The sequence below is a fragment of the Equus przewalskii genome, chromosome 1, assembly GCF_037783145.1.
Source record: "Equus przewalskii isolate Varuska chromosome 1, EquPr2, whole genome shotgun sequence".
Lineage (NCBI taxonomy): Eukaryota > Metazoa > Chordata > Mammalia > Perissodactyla > Equidae > Equus > Equus przewalskii.
In genome coordinates, this window is record NC_091831.1 from 170,007,715 (window position 1) to 170,029,187 (window position 21,473).

General features: G+C 40.1%; 1 protein-coding gene across 18 annotated transcripts in view; it reads left to right on the top strand.

Moving 5' to 3' along the window:
• NPAS3 (neuronal PAS domain protein 3) overlaps positions 1–21,473 on the top strand; it is an 828,951-nt gene that overhangs the window by 693,674 nt on the left and 113,804 nt on the right. For all 18 annotated transcript variants that reach the window (XM_070587900.1, XM_070587907.1, XM_070587910.1 and 15 more), the window contains one exon: positions 7,793–7,967. In XM_070587900.1, the coding sequence (XP_070444001.1) occupies positions 7,793–7,967 (175 nt within the window). The remainder of the gene's footprint in view (positions 1–7,792; positions 7,968–21,473) is intronic.

The window sequence follows — 21,473 nt, forward strand, 5'->3', positions numbered from 1 at the left end:
TCAGAAACCAAGATATCAGTTGAGCAAGATCTTCCTTTTGTTTTGCTTTCTCTTAGACCTGAAGATCTCTGGAGATGTACAACCAAATTATCTTTGTTAAACCTTTCTGGTTTTGTTATTTTTTTGTTTTTCTCTCAACAGCATCACTTAAACATTGTGACTTAGTTCCTGGTGATGTTGCTATTCTTCCATCATAGAGTAGCCCCTTTAAAAACAATCAGAAATGATTAATTGTATTATTTATGTGCATGAAACGTATCCAAAGTTTTAGTCATATAAACCATATTGTTTTGCTGTGACTAGAATAAAATAAAATACCCTGTGTAACTTTCAAAAAACAATTAGAAGGTCCACCCCATAATTATTATTATTTTCCTTATCTATTTACCTTTCTTTAAAGTAAAAGGGCTATTTAGAATCAGGAAAAAATTTAAATTTCAATCTTAACTTACAAGCATTTACTGCTTTTCTTGTTCACATGACCAAAAGAAGGAAGAGGAAAAAAATTCACTATGAGAATAACAAAAACAACTAAAAATTGAAATATATTGATACTGAAGTCTGGCTATGCATAACATGTATCTCAATGTGTATCCAGATTTAAATTGACAAATATTGAACCATGTAAAATTTGAGGATAATGGATTAACTATGCCAATATCAAGTATTTTATGTTGATTGGTCTCTTACCACCAAGGTAATGAAGAAGCTTTGAAAGTGACATCTTACTATTCATTTGATCTTCAGAGAAGGGAGATTAACTTTTAAGATCGTTAATGCTTCTTTCTTGGCATCATTTCACTTTTTACTGTGATGTAACCTCCAACTGCATCCTTCTTTTTGCTTCTCCCCAGCACTGTGATAAGTGCTAAAAAGTTGGCCTTTCCTGGGGCTGGCCCGGTGGCTGAGTGGTTAAGTTTGCATGCTCCGCTGCAGGTGGCCCGGTGTTTTGTTGGTTCGAATCCTAGGCGCGGACATGGCACTGCTCATCAAACCACGCTGAGGCAGTGTCCCACATGCCACAACTAGAAGGACCCACAATTAAGAATATACAACTATGTACTGGGGGGCTTTGGGGAGAAAAAGGAAAAAAATAAAATCTTTAAAAAAATAAAATAAAATAAAATAATTAAGTTGGCCTTTCCTGCCTATAGACACTTTAAAACTTCATAACTATAGGAATCTTGTAGAGCAAGGTTTTAAAATTTCTTGATTTAGTCACTTTCACAAGTCCCTGGGCTCATTCTTGTGATGTCATGTCCCCTCAGCATGACAGCATTCTCCAGGTTCTTCTTTTAACCAGTGTCTCTTAATGAAAGGAAAAGGATACTGACATATTAAAAGTTTTCTAAAGCCACTGCTTCCATAATGTGGGGTGATGGAGAAGTACCTGATCCACGATTACAAGAAGAAATGAAATGCAGCATATAATTTATTTCTTACTCAGAAAAAAATGGGGGAGACTTCAAAATCTGGATCTGTTTTATACACAGACTATTTCTAGAAGTATTTTAAATATGCTCAATTGGAGTCTGAGTCTCTATAATGATCCATCTAACACTTTTGAATGTTTAGCAATCAGAGTTGATCAATTCAACTAGAGTCGTGCGTCACTTAACGACAGGGATGTATTCTGAGAACTGCATCATTAGGCAATTTCGTCATTGTGTGAACATGATAGGGTGTACTTACACAAACCTAGATGGTATAGCCTCCTACACACCTAGGCTATATGGCACTAATCTTATGGGACCACCATCATAGATGCAGTCGACTGAAACGTCATTATCCCAATACATGACTATATTGGGCATGATGGTCACAAAGGCAGGCCGAGTGTTCCAAATAAGTGTTTAAGTTTGAATCAGTATCTGCAATTTGTTCTTTATTTCCTCTTTTGTTCCATTTCTCCAACAGTCTGCCTTTCCCTTTTTCCTCTCTGAGAACTAGGAAATCCACCGGAATTATCTTCTGACACTTCTTAATCAAAGTTCAGAGCTGGTCATGCGCTATTCTCTTTGGATACTGTGGTTGCAAATTCTCAAGTTGGGAGTCCCAGGGGTTATAGAAAAGTATATAAAAAAACAAAAGCAGTACTTGGCCTCACTGATTCCCAAAGGAGTCGAAATGTTTATTTCTGAAGATAAAATAAACACATGATATGGTATCTTTTAGCTCAGATTCTTCCAAGGGAAGGCTTTGTTAGCACATCTGTAAGAAGAGAGTGGATTCGTTTTCTTATTTGATGACATTGAAGGATTTTTCATTCTACCTCATCGTTCTGATATAGAACCTTTCTTTCTTCTTGTTCTACTAATTTATACACGAATTTCTGTAACAGACCCAATGCTTTTATGTGTTTTTCTTCAGATAAGTCAGCAAATACATAGAATGAGACAGAGCAGTAAAGAACATCAAGTTTCTGTCAAAACAGTTCATAAATATTCAGTAGAGTTCTGCAGTACGTCGGAAGGTATGAAGATGGCATTAAGATACCAGTAAATCCAAAGAAAACCTATGCTAATCAAGCTATCACATCTTATTATATTTTATTCTTTTATCACTTTATTATCCCTCAATAATATAAACGTGACCCCAAAAAAACTACAAATCCTAACCTGCCATGGTGAGACAGAATTGCCAGCTTATCCTGGGTCAGGATTTTCTAACCAGGATGTCAGGGGCTCACAGTGGATCTGAAAGTCTAACATGGGAGTTAGGTTTCCAAACCTCTTGCCACTAACATAGTCCTCTCTAGCCATGACCTTGTATCCAAATATTGCTGACACCCACTGTGGGAGTGGGACCTGGCTACAAAAGACTCCCAAAAAGGGCTTAATCAACCCCACCTCCTGTTCTCTCAGTATTAGTGCCCTCAAGAAATTTAAAAAAAAATCAGAGTTTGGCGTGTTCCATTTTGGCGGGCCAGGTTCACGGGTTCAGATCCCGGGCGTGGTCCTATACCACTGGTCAGCCATGGTGTGGCAGCAGCCCACATGTAAAACGGGGGAAGATTGGCAACAGAAATTAGCTCAGGGCTAGTCTTCCTCTGCAAAAAACAAAAAGAAACTTACAAAAGGTTTAGGAAATTCTACCTTAAATGGCAGTTCTTGAGTGACCTTTTTTACGGGATCAAAGTGAACTTTATGTTATGCCTAAGACTGACATAATTTTAAAGAAAGAAAGAAATGGGTTTTATGGTCTTTCTTTACAAAATTATCTTCTTAAGGTGTTCCGATATCGAGATGACTAGCTGCCTGTTCCTCACTTGTACCAAACCCTTTCCATCAAAAAAGCACTAAATTCAATGATTTGCGCTGTTAGTACGTTGCTGTAGTTAAAAAGTATTTGCTCACCCCAGGGGGCCAGGCAAAGGCTATTGACATGCTCGCTTGATGTATGAAAAGACAAATTAGTCTTCCATCCTATCTAACAGCAGGGTACAATGACCTGACATGGAAAAGTCAACTCAAACCACTGTGTAATATATTTACATTTTTTTTTCCAGGAAACTTCGGAGTTACCAAATCAACTGTGTCTAGTGTGCAAATTACATGCCAGCTAACAGATGTGAAATAAATTTGAGGAAGGTTGTGTGGTTTAGCTTGACTGTGCAGGATGCACTCGTGGCCATGGTTCGTCCTGGAGGAATCTATGGTAGCATTCAGTCGGGAGAGGCAGAGAGAAAGGAGATGAAACAAAAGGCTGTTTCTGGATATGACTGCTTGTTACTCATTGCCATCTCCTGCCCCTTGTACGTGCTGAGCTGTTTTCTAATGGACTAAGTGATGTGAGAGAGGAATGTCTCTTTTAGAACACTCAGCTGGAGTAAAGGTGACTGAGTGAGCAAGGATGGACACAGTGTGGCCTACTCTTCCTTCTTGTGCTAGGAAGACAATTCAGGGTCCCATGGGTCTGTTTCTTGAGTTTAATAAACAGAATATGTTTGTGTTTGGTTTTTTACTACCGTATAAAGTAATTGAATTTCCTATAAAATGAAGAGGTTCTCACATTTGCTTTATAACACCATTTGCACTAATGAGAACACAGTATTAGGGAGGAGAAAAGTTTAGACCTTTTCATTATGTAGATCACAATTAAGGATTGCGTATAGAACCAGTAATCAATGGAAAATGAAATTTCTCTAAATTTCTCCTGTTGGTGATTTGAAGGAGTAGTTAAGAAATAATTTTTATGAAACTATCTGAAAATTCAGATAATGAACTAACCAACTAACCACTGTTCTGTTATAGATTGGAGAAAAAAGCAGTTATAAAAGATGGCCATATTATCTTAACGAGTTCCTTAAAACTTGCTCTTTCCCAGCATTTATACAATGCCATCCTCAGTTAAACTCCATTGGCTTCTAGAGAAGACAGTTTAGGCCTCAATGCACATGACAAATACTTATTGGACATGAATATATTATGGTGCTATATTGTAACTCATTTTACAGAGTAAATAATGTTATAATAATAATGCCATAAATAATATAACAGAACCATCCTAAACTTGTCCAAATCAAGCACAGACAAAGCAAATTTTTTTCAGGCCTAAATATCCATCTTTTATTCATTCAGCAAACATTTGTGATAGACCTAGTATGTACAAGACGCTAGTCCTAGTTCTCAGTGGCAAAAGTTTTGGAAGAGTTGGTAACTGGGGATTTGAGGGTGCCTGATTGACTATAGTAATAGGGGACTAGAGCTCTATTTATTTTTCCTGCTTCAAGTTCACATGAAATAATGTCTGCCCGTCAAGTAAAAGACCCCCAGTCTCGGTTTCTGCAGTCTATTTTGAGGCCCAGAATTTAGGAGCAGGTGAGTTCTGAGTCTGTCTTACTGACGGGGTAAGACAAATCAGACAAGGGTTTCATGAGAAAAGTGGTCAACTGAGCGTTAGCCAGCTGGGCTCGCAGCCCTGCTTCTACCCTAAACACCTGGCTAAACTTGAACAAGCATTTAACCTCTCAAAGTGTGTAAAGTTTTCACCTATTAAATAAGGGGGTATTAATGGATGGTTTTTAAGGTCTCCTCCAGCTCTAAAATCTGATTAAGTGAAGTGAAAACAGTAGGAAAAACATTGAAAGTGATAGATAAATGTGAGATGTGACGCTGAGGATGACAAGGACAATGACAACTCAACGTCTGTATATAAGTAGACCTCCATATACCCCATGTCTATTTCAGTTTAGTACACCTGTTTTACTGCCTCTTTGGGCCCCAGAGTCCAATGGCAAAGCATTGTTAGGCCAGGGGATGACCAGGCTGCCTGCCCCCAGCCTTCTCCCTCCATGGTGCTCGGTGTTGTCTCCTGAATAAAAGTGAAGCCGGAGGCTAGGGGAGCTCAGAGGGCTCTGCTCAGCCTCTCTGACTGCAAATGTGCTACCCAAGAGGCGGCAGGTTGAGTCAAGAAGACTTTAAACCAAATATTGGCCTTTTCTAGTCCTCGGATTCCTCTTCCGTAAAATTGGGATCATCAGACCAGTTCAAAAGACCATTATGAGGATTAACTAAAGAAAAGTATGAAAAGTACTTGTACATAGGAGTAGGCAGCTGCTAATATTGTTGTAGTTGAGGCTCAAAGCATGTCACTTCTGCTACACACCCTGCAGATCAAAGTGATGCCCCACAGTGACCATGCAGACCCCAGGAACTCCTCACCAAGCTTCCCCAGGAACATCCATGTCCGTGTGTCATCCGTGCTCATCCAGCAAACAGCAGCAACAACAGCAGGCGTTTTCTAGTGCTTATTTCTCACAGTGATTTCCTCTGCATGGTTTCATTGGATTTTCAAAATTAGGCTGTGAGGCAGGTAGAGCAACTCTTGTTTTCGTCCCAGCTCTCAGGCCGCTGCCTTACACCTGCCCATGGAATGACACTCGAGGGGGTGCCATCCACGGGGGAATGCAGTGTGAGTACCCCCACCCCCACAGTCCCACAGAGCCGCGGTACTGCCACTTTCAGAATAGGAAACTGAAGCCCAGAGGTTAAATGAATTGTCGACTTCCTCATATTCACTAATCCCCAAACAAAATAACCATCAAGAAATATTAAAACACGCATTTTATTAGTTTCATTTAATTTCTTAATTGCTCAAAGTCAGTTTACCCATTTATTGCTGTGTGAAATGCTTAGAGGCAAGGCGCACATTAAAGGGATTATTTCCATGTAATCCCTCCCTCCCAGAGGGTAGGAACTGATCACTTATGAATCCTGATTTACGCTCTGTAACAATATCAAGTGGAGGAAATAGTTATTGTAAAATGATAGAGTCAGTAGTCGGGTAATACAGGAGGAGAGTGTAATTTAATAGCAAAGAGAAAGTACCTCATTTTCGGTAAAAGTTATGCGAGCCTTTTTCAGGAATAGCTATTAACCAAACTGAATTTAGCCTCCCATTTTTCTGGCTATACCTCTGCTAATTGATAGATGTTGAAGATGTGTAGGCTGTTAAGATTTTAATCAAACGGTGTCTGGGAGTAGATGTGATCATTTTGCCGGGACTTGGAGTTCTGGGGATAATAATTGCTCTGGGTATTACACGCTCTGTGACAGCTCGCCTTCCGCCAGCCTTCCTTCTTGGCAACAAAAAGAGTGCAGGAACTCAGTGGAATTTGGAGGGGTGCTGCAAATTACACAGGAAAGGGAGATGAGGCTAGAAGCGGGTCCAGGTAAATATCCCCCAAGAAACTTGTGACAGCCTGAACTTCTGGCAATTTCCATGGTACATCATACCTGGCCTGAGACCATTAAACTCCAGAGGAGTGGGAAACCCATTAGTGACCCAGGAAAGAGCTTTTTCTTGTTCTGTTGCTGATACATCTCTCCCTGTCGCAGTACCTATAACCCAACTACATTATTTTAGGAGTGTTGTTACTATTCTTGGAAGGAATGAAGAGTGATAGCATCAGAAGAGAACAGAGGTAAATCCAGTCCTTACCAGCAAGTTCTGCCCCCCTCAGACAGCACCCAACCCAGAGAGGGGCCACGCCTGACAGCACTGGAAGGGGCAGTGCCTCCATTTCAGGCCCACCCTCCTCTGATATCTGAGATTCATTCTCTACCTTTAGAGTCAGCCTAATACAAAGAGTATACAAAATAAAACATTTTTTTAAAAGCCCTCAAGGAGATTTGTACCATGTATTTTATTAGACTGAAGGCAAAACAAGCTGATACCAGCAGAAAAAAAAATGGCTGCTTCAGACCCCAGCTGACCTCTTTTGCATGGAAAATTCTCCATATGATTACAGAGCTAATGAGTAATATTTAATGAAAACATTATGCCTTTGCATATATTTGTAAGCAGCACTTCTTCCATTTAAATTTACATAGAAATAAGCTGATACATATAAATCTGTGTATTTTAAGGAAAATACTCATCCACTATCTCTGGCTGTTTCTATACAGAGACCAAACTTCTCAATAAGAAAACTGTAGAATTCAGTCAATCATCCGGTTGACACCAAACATGCAAGTATCTGATGATGCGTGGATCAAACAGCAGAATGCCAGGCAGACTCCTGCACATTTCACAGAATGTTTTGGCTTTATGCAAACAACACTATATGAGAAAAAACTGGGCTAAACAATTGCTAAATAAATGCATGTGAAAAAAATCATTCAACTTCAAGAATCCCTAAGCATTTGAGGATAGAGACTTAGAACAAAGACTGTTTCTGGGGCTGCATATATTTCCTTTTCTGATGAGAACCTGAATCACAGTGGTGCTCCATTTGAAAACGGAAAAGCCTGTGACACCTTTCTCTCCCACCCTTTCTTTTCCCCTCTAGGTGGAGCTGACAGGCAGCAGTGTCTTTGACTATGTCCACCCTGGGGACCACGTGGAGATGGCAGAGCAGCTGGGCATGAAGCTCCCGCCTGGGCGGGGTCTCCTCTCACAAGGAACCGCTGAGGACGGAGCCAGCTCAGCATCTTCCTCCTCCCAGTCCGAGACACCCGAGCCAGGTGGGAATTGCAATCCCAATGCATAGGTTGGTGAGCAGGACCTTTGCCAATGATTGCACTCAAGTCACCAGTGTGAAGAGACTATAAATAGGTTTAATGGTATTTAACAATTCCATGCAGCTTTCTGTCCCGTGCAGTAATTACATAAGGAAGAGATTCGAAAATAAGGAGACATTTTAATAAGTATAATCCAGACATCTAATTTCAGTTGAACAATACATATGGAAGGTACTAGCTCCTTTAGTTTCCCTTTCAAATTACTGGAGGGAAAAGGTTCAGATTTGGAAAGCCCTCTTCCTTTTATTTTTACCATGGACTAAATCTAATGCATTTATTTATTATTCAGCAAAATCTATGGCAGAGGCTTCTTGAATATTAGCTTGTGGAGAATTAAAAGTATCACGGACTTGGAGAAATCTTGGTTTCTTTTTTTTTTTAAGCATCAGAAGGTACTTGAAAGATGTGAACAGATAAATTAAGGCTAAAAAGAAAACAGAAATGGCTACATTTTAAACTGCCTTTCCACCCTCAGTATTTAATTAGATCAATTGTATAGAGGAATGAACAGAGGTGACATTCCTCATTGGGATTCCTTCCAGGACTCTTATAGACTTTGCATTCAGAATGTTCCCATTTTCATTGTGTTGTACTGATGATAATTTAAGTATTAGGGGAAAATCCATTTATAAATTAAACAAAATGACTTGATATCCATCAGTCCCCTAGTTCATCAAGCTGTTCAAACACGGGGAAGATTGGCTGGTCGGCCTGGGTCTTCCGAGAGCGCTGGTAATTAGATCTGCGAAGGATTTATTCTGTGCTGATTGGGGCTTTAAATTAATTGAAGTTCCACATTTGTGGTTTTGTCCTTTTTGTACTTTTTTAGAGGAGATATTTCATATTCTTGTGTGGTGGAGTGCTTGGCCAAGCAGCAGTGGTTTAAATGTTAATTTTTCTCATGAGAAGTTTAAGATTTTTAATGAATCAAGGCCTGATTTGAAGTGCAAAGTTTTATTTGCTTACTTGGAAAATTATTTTTGCACTCTTTAAAGATGGTTGTACTTTACTTGAGATGTTGTTTTAAAACAGATTTGCAGCACAGAAGCATTTTATAGAAGGAAAAATGGAAAAAGCTATTTTAAGATTAATATTAAAATAACTCTACATACTTCCAAGACAATACTTTGATTTGACCTGTTTAGAAATACTCACAATGTGTTTGCTCACACGGAAGGGAAAAAACACATTTGCCTCTTGGGGAAATATTTTAATGGAATTCCATCTAAAACCAATCCATCTTTCCTCATTTAGGTTGACTGCAGCTTCTAGGGCATTATTCTCTAGCATTGGTGAGCATCCTTCTCCAATGAGCCCGATGCATGAGAAAAGGGAGTATTTAAGACTACTCTTTACCATTTACAAATGAAAATAATTTCGTTCCGGGTAGGGAGGTCATATGTTGTTATATCATATCTCACTGACTCTACTGAATGGATGTGTCGGTGAGATCACTGGAACTCCTTTTAGTCATTAGAACGTTCATGTCTGGTCATTTTGGGCAAGCAGCACATGAAAACAGTTTTCTCTCTTTCATTCTGGAGTTGGATTGGGGAGCCTGGCTTGCTCACAACTCTTTAACACTCAGTGTGTAAGAATTCAAGTTTCTAAACCTTTTTATGAACTAAGGCCTTGGAAAAGTGAACTTTGTTTCCCTGACTCACAAACTCTCAAGTTTAGAAGGATCTTCAGTGATCCTTGAAGCCAACCTCCAACCTATGCCGCCATCCCTCTACAGCAAAACCAACAGAGAACCTTCCATTCTCTGCTGGAACCTGCCCCTGATAGGAAGCTCACCAGCTTACAAGGCTGCCCACTCCATCGGTAAGCAGCTCTAATGGAAAGTTATTCCTAATATGGAGCCAAAATCTACTTTGCTGCAACTTCTCCCCACTGCTCCAAGGTCTGCCCTCTGGAACCGTGTTTCACATTTACTCCTTCCTCCCCATCAGTCTCTCAAATACGTGAAGTCAGAGATACCAAATCCTGCCTTCCTTCTCCTTTCCAGGTTGAATGGCCCTGATTCCACAGCAGTTGTTCAATGGCATGTTCCTAAGCCCCTCACCACCCTAGTCGCCCTCCCCCTGGCTGTCCTTCAGTTTGTTGGTGACCCTCTAAAAATGTGGTTCTGAGCATAGCCCTCTAGATGTATTCTGACTAGTACAAAGCTGAGGGACTGTCACCTTTCTTAGTCGAGGCTACTATACTTCTGTTAATGCACCCTAAGGTTGAATTCAGTCCTCCTGATGGCCAGGTGACACTGTTGATTCATACTGAGCTTGACGTCTCCTGAAACACATGTTAAGGGTGACTTGTCACTTGGAAGAGACTTTGGGAGAAAAAAGAATCCATAGCGTCTAAATCAGTTCTGCTAAGATATCCTAAGCTAGAGTCAAAATCAAACTAATTTAAGACTCAGTATAGGAATTACGCTAAGTCCCATGCCTTCTGTGAAGCACCAGTATGCATGAAACAACTCTGGGTACACTGTTAGAACTCAGTTCTCACTTAGCATCCTTTAATTCTGCATATTAGGAGAGTAACATATCTTCTCTGTTACCGTCCATCTTTGCTTTAAAGTTACTCTGTCATTTAACAATGAGATGTGATTGAAAATTTACTTGGGTTTCTTCCCCCTGCCTCCCAGCCTTCCTTGAGCCACCCTAACTAGTAAAATTGAAAACTCTTTCTACCTTCCTTAACGACTCGGGCTCATTAGCGACAGTTGCGTAAGAAGGGTTTCTCTTCCTTGGTGGTGAGTGTCTCTTACTTTACAGAATGTCAGACTGTCTTTGCCCTAAAAGTCTGTAGTCTGGGTTATTTTCAATCTTTGGCTTAAGAAGGCATTTAGATTGACTGCTCAGATTCTGAAAAGCAGTGTGTAGGGTGCTACCTTTAACTTAATATCTCCACTCCTGCAGATCATGGCTCCAAGGGAATTACTTTACAAGTTCATGTCAGGCACTACATCCCAAAGCCGCTTATGTTTCTTAAAAGCTGAAAGAATTTTAACGAGATTTCCTAATTCTTAATAACATGAAGGAATAGTTTTGAAGACTGTTGTTCGTTGCATCGCAATCTTTTAAACTCTGATAAAACACAGATTCTTTTTTAAATAGTAGTGTAAATTGGTTGGTAAAGGGATATCAATGTGTGGTGATCATGAAAATGGAAAGGACTAGTAGGTATGGAATTTCTCAGAAGCCCTGATGTGTTCAGTGTAGCATTACTAAGTGACTGCACTCTAAATAACATTTGGCATTACAATAAAAGGAAATAAGTGACTCAACCAGCCTAAGAGACAGTGATGTTGTGCCATCGTAGGAATTCTGTTTCTTTGAAGCGCCAGCCCTGTGACTATCTTGTCTTGAACCAGTCTCAAAATAATGAGAAAAAAAAATTTCTGTTGACAGCAAATCCCCCAAAATATTTTATGTGTATGCACATTTATTAATAGTTCAGTAAATATGATATTTCTTTTAGAGAAATCTTAAGGCAGGCATAAGACAATAAATGGGTGGCCTTGTTTAAAAAGTTATAAAGTTCTGGAGCGCCTATGTAGGGGTTGAGGCAAACATTTTGGGAGAGACTGCTCTGTGCTGTCCTGCAGGCTCCTGCAGTGTGAGGAGCAGAGAACCTCTGGAACATGACGTGTGGATGCTTCATTTTCTGTTTGTAATCCGCTTGTGTCTTTTCATTACTCTTAATAATTCTGTAATCTTGGGATTATGAGTGCTATCCTCTTTTTTTAATAAATTTCAGTGTCACATCTTTTAAATGCTTAATAAACAGGAAAGCAGCTCTTTCCAGAAATCCTGGAGGAACTTGAAAAGAAATCTCCCTATTTTGAAAACAAAGAATAATATTCCTTCAGTTAGGTCATCAAATTGTTCTGTTTTCTTCGCTCCTTCTTATTATTAAAACAGCTGGATTTTTTCCAATTATAAAATTCACACTCATTATGAAAGGTTCAGGGAATAAAGACGACTAACCAACATCCCACTACCCCAAAATAACCACTGTTCATGTATATACAATAGGTATCCTTCCAGATTTTGTTTCTGTATATGTGTATACATACATAGGTATGTCATGGGGTTTTTTGTTTGTTTGTTTGACTAAAATAAGACCATAACATACAGACCTGTTCTGGTAGCCTGCTTTTTCACTTAACCTCACAGGCAGCTTTCCTTGTCATGTTTCTCGCTTTAATGTAAAATTTCCTTTCTGTCTCCAGTGGTTTGTTTCCCACTAGCTAACAATCAGCTCCCAGCTGTAGGACCACTGCCGGGAGTAACATACCTGGGTCTTGCTTAGGAGAGAATTCGGCCGGGACAAGAGGTTCTTACAGCCTGCTGAATGGGTGCGAGCGCATAGAGGGCGAAATCAATACTGCACCAGGATTTAGACAATTTAGCAAACTGTATGAGACAGTACTTTTGGTGAAAAATAACTACAGCAGCATGATTAACCATTGGTTGTCAAAAATACAGGTTATTGTGTTTTGTCTGAAGTTTCAGGCAGATCTAGCCTGTTACAGAGGGTTAAGATAATCATTGTAGTCATATGATCTTTATGCTATTACGCCTACTCTGTGTCCTGAATCTTTTAAAGGCAAGCAAAATTGAAGCAGGAGAATCTTTGCCTGCATGGAAATAATCTGCATTTTTCTACGTATGCCTCTGTGCTGGGGTACATTTGATCAGCTCCTGATTCTACAGGAACTCAATTCCTCTGAATTTATTAGGTGATTTTCATAATAAGTGATATAATTAGAGGAACAAATGTTTAGGAATAGCAATAAAGAATGTAAAAATTTATCTGAGGATCAGATCAATATTTTCTTTTGAAAACTACTTAGATATGAGATACACTTGTACTTTTATGGGTGAATCATTTACTAGCATATGGGGGGGGGGTCTTTGATTTCTTTTTTTTCTTTTTTTGTATTGGTTCAAGTTTCCTGTCGATGAACTGAATTGAGAAGTCAGGCACGGGAAACCATCTGAGTCACCCCACATCCAACCTCGGTCCCCAGACAATGTGACTGTATCTACAGCACTTTCTGCTGTACTGCAAATGTCAAACAGAAGGTGTAATGGATTTAATATTAGCGCTGGCCAAGGTGTTGAGGGAGCTGTTAATAATGTCACTCCAGTTATTGATCTGAAGCCTTTAAAAATCAAAGAAAAGTAAGAGATCCCCTACTGGGGAAAGGCACACAGTGACTGGTTTTTATTGCCAATATATTTCTACATATAGAGTGGCAACTTTCTGGAATTATGTTATCACCATTAATCTCTGTGAGGTTTTTGGAGCCATTATATGGTAAGATAATATCATAGAGACTGTTTCGCATGCTAATGTTAAAAAATCAGGCCAAGTTCTTTTAGAGATAAATAGAGCTTGATAATTTGCGTGATCACTACAACAGTCATACAAGTCGTCAAATGATTGGAGGTTTATTAGCACTAGATGTATTCGTGACAACAATGTTGGATCCCCCAGAAGTGTGAAATACAAACTGTATGGTCACTAGCATGAGGTATGCTCCACGTCTGCCTTTCTAAACTCTGGATACAAACCAAGCAGTGAGTCCCTTAAGATAAAAAAGAATTTTGTTTTTACAGTTCTTGTACCTTTTCAGGAAACTGCTAATCCTTCGAGCTGACTGGCGGTTTGTATGCAGTGAAATTCCTGCTTTCCATAGTCTCCAACTAATAAAAGAAATTAAAATGTATAATTTATGTTGAATGTCAATCAAACAGTAAACACACATTTACTTCCTTTCCGTATTCATACAATATAAGCAAAGATAAATTCATCAGCTATGTACCAGGGTTATCTCTGATGGATTGAATATGAAATCCATCTCCACTGTAGCTGTAGCAATGGTCCAAACTAGTTCACGATTACCCCAGACTGGCCTGCCTCCTGTTAACACCCATGTGCACATGTATGTGTCAAATCTAATAGTCAGAAAGCAGCATAACAAAAACTAATCTTTTCATAACCCAGAGAGATCATCATTTATGCATAAACTTAGCTTTTATCCAAAAATTATACATGCAAAATTATTTATTTCCCTTAGCTATGTCATAGTTATTTTGAAATGAAATAGGAATTATCTTCTGCCACTCCTGAGTGAAGATGACGCATACACTCCAAAAACAAGCCAGTACTATTACAGGGACTGACTTGCCAAACTCAGAATGCTTCTTTTGCCTCAAAAAAGCTACCTTGACGCAGTGCCATGTTTTCATGCAGAAAGTAGCCTATTTTTAAATGTCGCCTTTATCCCCAGCTAAGCTAAACAAGATCACCTGGAGCTGCCACAGAAAGGATAAATATTTTCCAGTGCCCTCTTCTGGTAAGCAAGGCCTAGGCACACTTATCACCTTAGTTTGTGTGTGCTTACTCTTTTGTGTGCTTGTCCGGGTAGGATGAGAATGTTTGCAAAGCAAATTTGTACTTCTAGGATCTTGCCTGAGGGAGCTAAAGAAAAGTCAGGTAAAATCTCTTCCTCCCACAGGGCTCCTCAGGCCCGGTACCTGAGCTCCACCTTCCTGGCCAGCTCCCAGAACACACAGCTGCAGCGCGAGGCGTCCTTTGGGGCTTGACACTCTGACCTGTGAAAATCTGTGCTGGTGACTGACTTGGCTACAGAAGGGCAGCCTCCCTTTTGTTCCCAGAGAAGATGCTGGATCTCAGCATAGTTCTGCATGCCATTCTGAAACTTTCTCTTCCAAAATTTAAATCACAGTGGTTACAACTCAAAAAAGCTGTGCAGCTTTTATATAAATTAATATAAGGGTATTTTCAGGGTAGCAAATGGCTTGTTCAATAATAGCACAGACCTCTTATCAAAATACACAATAGGTTCACTCAGTTTATATGTAGCATTTTTTTCTAACCTTCAATAGAGGGTTTAGGAAATCAATTGTTTACACCCATTATTTTTAACAGTTGTTTTATATAGCGTTCTAGGTCATAATTTTGACTTTCCTTTACCCATGGTGATAAGGGGTACGTTTGCAGAGCTTCTAAAATGAAACCCAAGACAAGTTGTTAATAGATGACCTGCACTTCCCCATTTAAAAAAAAATGTCTCTTTCTCATTAGATAATTAAAAATTATAGACTCTATTTCTGTAACTCTTTCCTTGAACAAAGCATGAGTTATTTGCTTTTAATACATACCACTGCACAGAAATTTCATCCCTGTCCAAATTATACCATTCTGAATTCTTCATCTGCACTAAACAGCAGACTTAAGAAGGATCGGTTACCTGGCATTGACTGAGCTTTGCAGGGTGCACAGATCAGAAGAGCAGAACTGGCTGGAAACCATTTCCACCCCTAGTGAGCAATTTACTCGTGATTGCTTGGGGAAAATACTGGAAATATTGCTTCTGTGTAAAGTTTGCAACTTCCAGTTGTCAGCTCTTTGCCAAGCAGTGATTCCTGAGTATAGCTTTAGAAGCAAAGTGTAATCAGGCCGCTGTGATAGTGGTTGGCATTCATATCCTGCTTGGTGTAGGCAGAGCACAAAAACTACTAATTACAGGAGTTAATTCACACCCTGTCCCTCTGAGGGAGGTCACTGTGTTATCCTTATTTTATAGATGGGGGAAAGTGATGGAAATTCTGAGTAGCTTGCCCCAAACCACTCAGGTTAGGTTAAGAGCCAAGATTAGAGTAAAGGATACAGTATTGGGGTTGGAGTCGGTGGGAAGCCTGAGAGCGAGATGGAGAAAGGAGATAGGACCCTGGTAAGAGTCTAACCAGAGGAACTTTCTCCAAGGGGCTTCTGAAGTCCAGAGAGAAATCTAATTAACCCCAAAGCACATATTTCATTGGGCTAAAACATCAATTTTTTAAATAAAGTCTCATTTAGGACTAAAATTCTCCATCTAATCATTTCCTCTGTCTTCATCTCTACATTGAAACTCTTTTTACCGCAAGGAACAGTAGCATCTGAATCAATTATAGGCAAAATTCAGCCCTGAGTCTCTTGGTCTCCATTAGCTGCATGCCTTCTCAGCCAGGGGCACAGCCAAAATTATCTCTGTGCATTTGGCCTCTACACTGCCTTGGCCAACGCTGGGCCAGGCTCTGTGCAATTTCCCAGGCCCTTCCTTTCAGAGCCAGTCTCCCAGGGCAGGCACGAGATGGAAAAAGAGCAATAGCAGCAATAGGGTCCATCAGGAGGAGGTCATATCCTCCTGGAGGTATCCACTCATGATACACAATCATGGTTTCTTGGGACCATGGGAAACGTCACCCATCTTCTCTTAGTTGACAAAATTAGCTTGAGAAGAGGGAAGGACTTGTGTCTTTTCTCTAGTTGTTATTAACTAGAGTGAATTCTCACTCAAGATCCAGGCCTACTTAATAATAGGGATTGTGTACACTATTCAACAACCATTGATTGCATGTCTGTCATGTGTCAGACGTTATACGAAGCACTGAGGAAACAAAGATGAAGCTCCTTGCCTTCCAGGAGCTGACCATCTTGTGCGGGGGACAGATCAATAATACAATCCAGGAGTGTGATGATGACAATCAGAGCGCTGTGGTATATGACTAGGATAGCATTAATTACAAGCCACTGCCGCTAGCAGTGTGGGCAGAAATAGCTCAGGTTTGAAACTTCAACCCTAAAATTAACAACCCAGGAACATCAGTTCTTTGGGAGCAAGTTGCTTTGACATTCCCACACACACAGACTATGACTGTCAGGGACTTTGATGCACTTTGCCAAGGGTTATTTGTTTATTTCTTTATTTAATTAGATAGCCTAAAAAATGCCTGCTCTATGACAGGTTCACAGGAATGCTCGTTCCTCAGCCCGTTGATCTCTCTGCTCTGGAGGAGCGTTCTGAATGGGAGGTATCCCCAGACTGCCTCCCTTCAGCTTCTACTGATTTCACGAACTGAAATTCAGAAAAATGCTGGCTTTGGAAAAGTGTACTGACTCTTTTAGCCTTGTCTACTCAAAATATAACTTGTGGCAAACACTCTTAATAACATTAATGATGTTAATAAATAGCTTTGATGTTTTACCTGTATGTCCCAATTATAAGAGTAGGCATGTTTTAAGTTATGTCTCAACATGACCCTAAACCAAAGTTAGAGATGGTAAATGGCTTGCCCCACACCAGAGTAGACATGGACCCAGGATTTGAACTCAGGCCACGTCTTTTGTTTTGAGCATTTTGCTAGGTGCTAACAGAGAACACAAAAGGTAGGAGATGTGACGCTCGCCCTTAGAAAACTGATCATCATCAGTAGAAGATTTCTACAGTGTCAACAACCAGAGCAGAAGGAAGAACAATAGTGCTGCTCTCCTCCATTGAGGCATAAAAATGGAAAGTAGTTTAAGAAATCAGGGAAAGGCTCGATGATTGTGGGTGGCTTTGATGAATAGGGATGACTTCATGCCTTGCATGAAAACCAACCTAAAAGCACAGAGGTAGAGATGATCTTCCAGGAGACTCCTCCCACATAGCACAGTGGGAGTGAGCTGCATTTGAGGGGCAGGAAGGAGCCGTGTCTTCCTCACTGAAGCAAAAGGCATGCTTATCTAAGATGGAGCCAGATCTTGGAGGAGCTGGAGCACCAGGGAAAAGCAACTGAGGTTGGTGTGCTAAGTTCTGAATATAACCCATTAAACAGAGCAGTGACCTACTGAAAACATTATTTTATCACTTGTAAATACAAAAGTAAACTTTGAATTTGGAAGGATCCTTCCTTGAGAGTCATATCATACAACTACCCATGAACTCCTGAATCCCTTATACAATATAATTTCTAATATTCATTGACTGGCCGCCCAGTGTCAGGCACTGTGCTAACCCATTGTATGCATTACTTCATTCATTCCTCATAAAGTATAATGAAGAAGGCATCATTCTTTTCCCCACTTTACAGATGAAGGAACTAAGAAAAGAATGATTTTTTAAAACTTAGGAAAATGATACAGTTAGTAGGTGGAGAGTCTAGGATCGGAACCCAGCAGCCTGGCACCAGAGCTCCTATTCTCTACCACTGTACCACACTGCTTCTCAACATCCACCTAAAATAGCATCCAACCTCTACTTGAGACTACCAGCTGAGGGCTCTCTCCATCCGTCCCAGGCAGCTCTTACTGTTAGAATATTCTTCCCAGTGTTATGCTGATGCCTGTCTGCAGGTAACTTACATTGACTGGACTTAATACCTGATCCTTTATTTTTGCAAGATGTGCAGGATGTGTTGAATAGAGCAGACTGGATGCAAAGGAAACCATTCAAGAGGTCATTTCTTTAATCCAGGAGTGAGTGAGTACACCTTAAGAAGGAGAATTACCCATGGACTTTGCAAAGAAATGATTTGGAGTGAAGATAAATATATAGAAAAAAGTAGTAATGTCCCTTGTGGTCAGCCAGGAGCTAATGGTTAATACTCTGGAAATCATGCAAGTCTCAAGCTTTCACAAGAGTAGGACTGATCATACCATCTGTCTACTCTCACTTTTTTATCAATTGATCATAAAATCTGGAAAAACTTCAAAGTCACAAAATTACGTATGCTATTGATCATGAAATATTAGGTTGTAAAGTCCCTTAGGGTTCAAAACTGTTCCTCTTTATGGTTTATTAAAGTATATCATGTGCCTTTAGCAAAGTCTCAGTCCGCTGGTCAGTGCCTCTCACTGGTCAGGGTCTGTCCTCTCCAAATAAAAACACCAGGAAGGACAATGGTAAAATCAGGGACATCATAGAGAGTTACAACTCTACTCTCCTATGTCCAGCCATCTCTTTATTAAACAGAGCAAGTGTTGGTGTTGGAGGAGGAGCATAAGTATCATTGATCTCTCAAATTACTGTTAGTCAAGATAGGAAGGAAATGGAATTAAAAATTTGACCAATATTTAAGGAAATACCTCCATTTCACAGAAGTAATACGAGTATAAAAATAACACAAGTCCAGTAGTCTATATTCATTCATTTCTTCACTCATTCAGTCATTATTTGTTGCATTTGCATGGGCCAAGCTCTGTCCTAGATCCTGGGACAGGGGAGTTATCAAGAAGGTCCTTGTGTACTTCAATTTGTAATGGACCGGTTAGTCTTCTCTGCTCTCTAAAATGCAGAACTGACACAGATTCTAAGCCAGTACTTCCAAAATGAGTTTCTTATCATAACTGGTCTGTGAGATGCCCTTTGAAAAAAGGGTCCCCCAGTTAAAGAGCAGAGGAAAAAGCTTGATAGTACATCATCGTGTTGGCAATTAACAATGAACGTTAACCAGTGAAGATTTGAAATTTGATTGATGTCTCTTTTTTTTAAACTAGCTTTTCCCAAATTATTTGACTATGGGAAACTGTTTTTAGAGAGGAACTCCTACCAACACCCCAGAATCACGTGATTAAGCACATGATCTTGCTTCTGCTGGCTGAACGACGCTCTTCGCCCTCCATCCCAGTCTCTTCTTCCACGACCCTGCTATGCAAGCAGGATCACAGTCGGGCTACTCCGCTCAGAGGTTCAGTTATCCAGTTCCTTTGGTAGCTTTCCCAAATGTCTCTTCTCAGTCCTCATGTGCCCTTCAAGCTTTCCTAAAGATGACCTCCTATATGAATCTCCAGGTGTCACAGTTTTTAGAGCAGCCCTGGGCTTTGATCTGCAGGATCTCACATCCCTCTTCCACCCTGTCCTGCCTGTACTTCCTTTACATCAGCACAGCACAAAAGTCTCTGGTTTCCCACCCACCACAGCAGTACCCCAGTAGATTTTGGTGTGAGGATATGATTATGGCCACCCAGAGCTCTGTACGCTGCTCCCTTCCCCTGAGTGATAACCCCAACCAGTCGTAGATCCAAAAGCATATGTCAGGGTGGTGGGGCAGAAGACACAGTATGGTGGTGGTAATTAGTTACTGGTTGTTTTCTCTGATTTGTAGCAATTTAATTCAGTCGTACTGCTCATGTTATCGATTTTAAAAATCTGCTGTCCAGTTAACTTGCCAGTTACTGTAATAACTGAGAGCTGACAACATATGAAGAGGACAGTCCTAACCCAAATTGTGGGACATGCTCCTTATGTATTTGCAACTGCTACAGAAATAGTTAAAGAGCACAAGTTCTTGCAACCAGACAGCCTGTGTTCATGTGTTCACCTTCTGGCTCTGTCACTTACTAGAAATGTGACCTTGAGCAAGGTAATTAATTTATATGTGCCTCAGTTTCCCCATTGGAAAATTTTAGCCTTTTGGTATAGATTGGAGAATAAGGTGGGAATAATCACTTGTTTTTTTTAACTTCAAATGAGTTAATAAATTAACATACCTTATAAGAATGTTGTGAGTTAATACGTCTGCAATGCTTAGAACAATAGTATGACACATCCTAAGTGTTCAGTGAGTATTATCATTATTATTAATTCAGTTGAGCTAAGCATTCTCTTATTACCAAAGTTATTCCTTATGGCAAGCTGGCCAGAGTTTAGGTGACACGAAGTTGGCTTCTGTGCATGAAAGGCTTGAATTTGGGCTTCACTAACCCCATGTTCCAGTTGTCTGACTTAAATGGCCCCAATTCTACATGGATCATAGTACCCATAGGTGTGCTACTGAAAATGCACACTCATACATACACACCTCAAATGGAGTCCTTTTGGGAAGACTCCACTTAAGGGGAAAGACTCTTTGGAAATATATAGTTTACCTTCCTCCAATCTCTTTAATGTACAGATTCTGTCGTGCAGATTCACAGTTTTTTGTATACTCAGTTTTCTTAAAGTATAACAGAGGTGCGTAATTCTTATTCTGAGAGGTTCATCCCACTGTTTCTAGATTCTGAACACCAAGATATGCCTGCTGACTTCTGCTTTTCTAAAACTAGCTTGAAGGCTGCTAAGTTCCATTTTGGAATAGACTTCAATTTTGGTCTCCAAGGGTTGCAGCTTCTAGCCTGGCCTATTAAAATGTGTTCTGCTTATGACCCAATGATTTTGCCAATGCACAGCATATATGATGTGCTTGACTGATATTTTCCCTTTTTATCTGGGGGGGCCATTATGATGTGGCCACAGCCACAACATGGATTATGTCCACAAAAGACTAAGTGCCCCAGAATCGGATGTCTCCACAACCTAAGGCTTCTTTCACTGTCAAATCAGCTTTCGTGCACCTTTTGGTCTGTGCTGAAGAACAGGGTGGAGGTACTTAGCTATTGGTTTGAATTTTAAATGAATCAATTTATGTTATGTAGGAGGGCTTCAGTTCGTCACTAATCTTAAGAACTGAAATGAGTGTAGATTTGGTGGAATGCTTCTATAAAAGCAAGAAAGATGCCAAGATCCCTGGCCACAGGTACTATATTTGGACTTAAATAAATAAATTAAGAAACTCATTTCACATAGGCCACCAAGCAGTTGTGAGATGTTAATGACTTTTAGTCATTGCC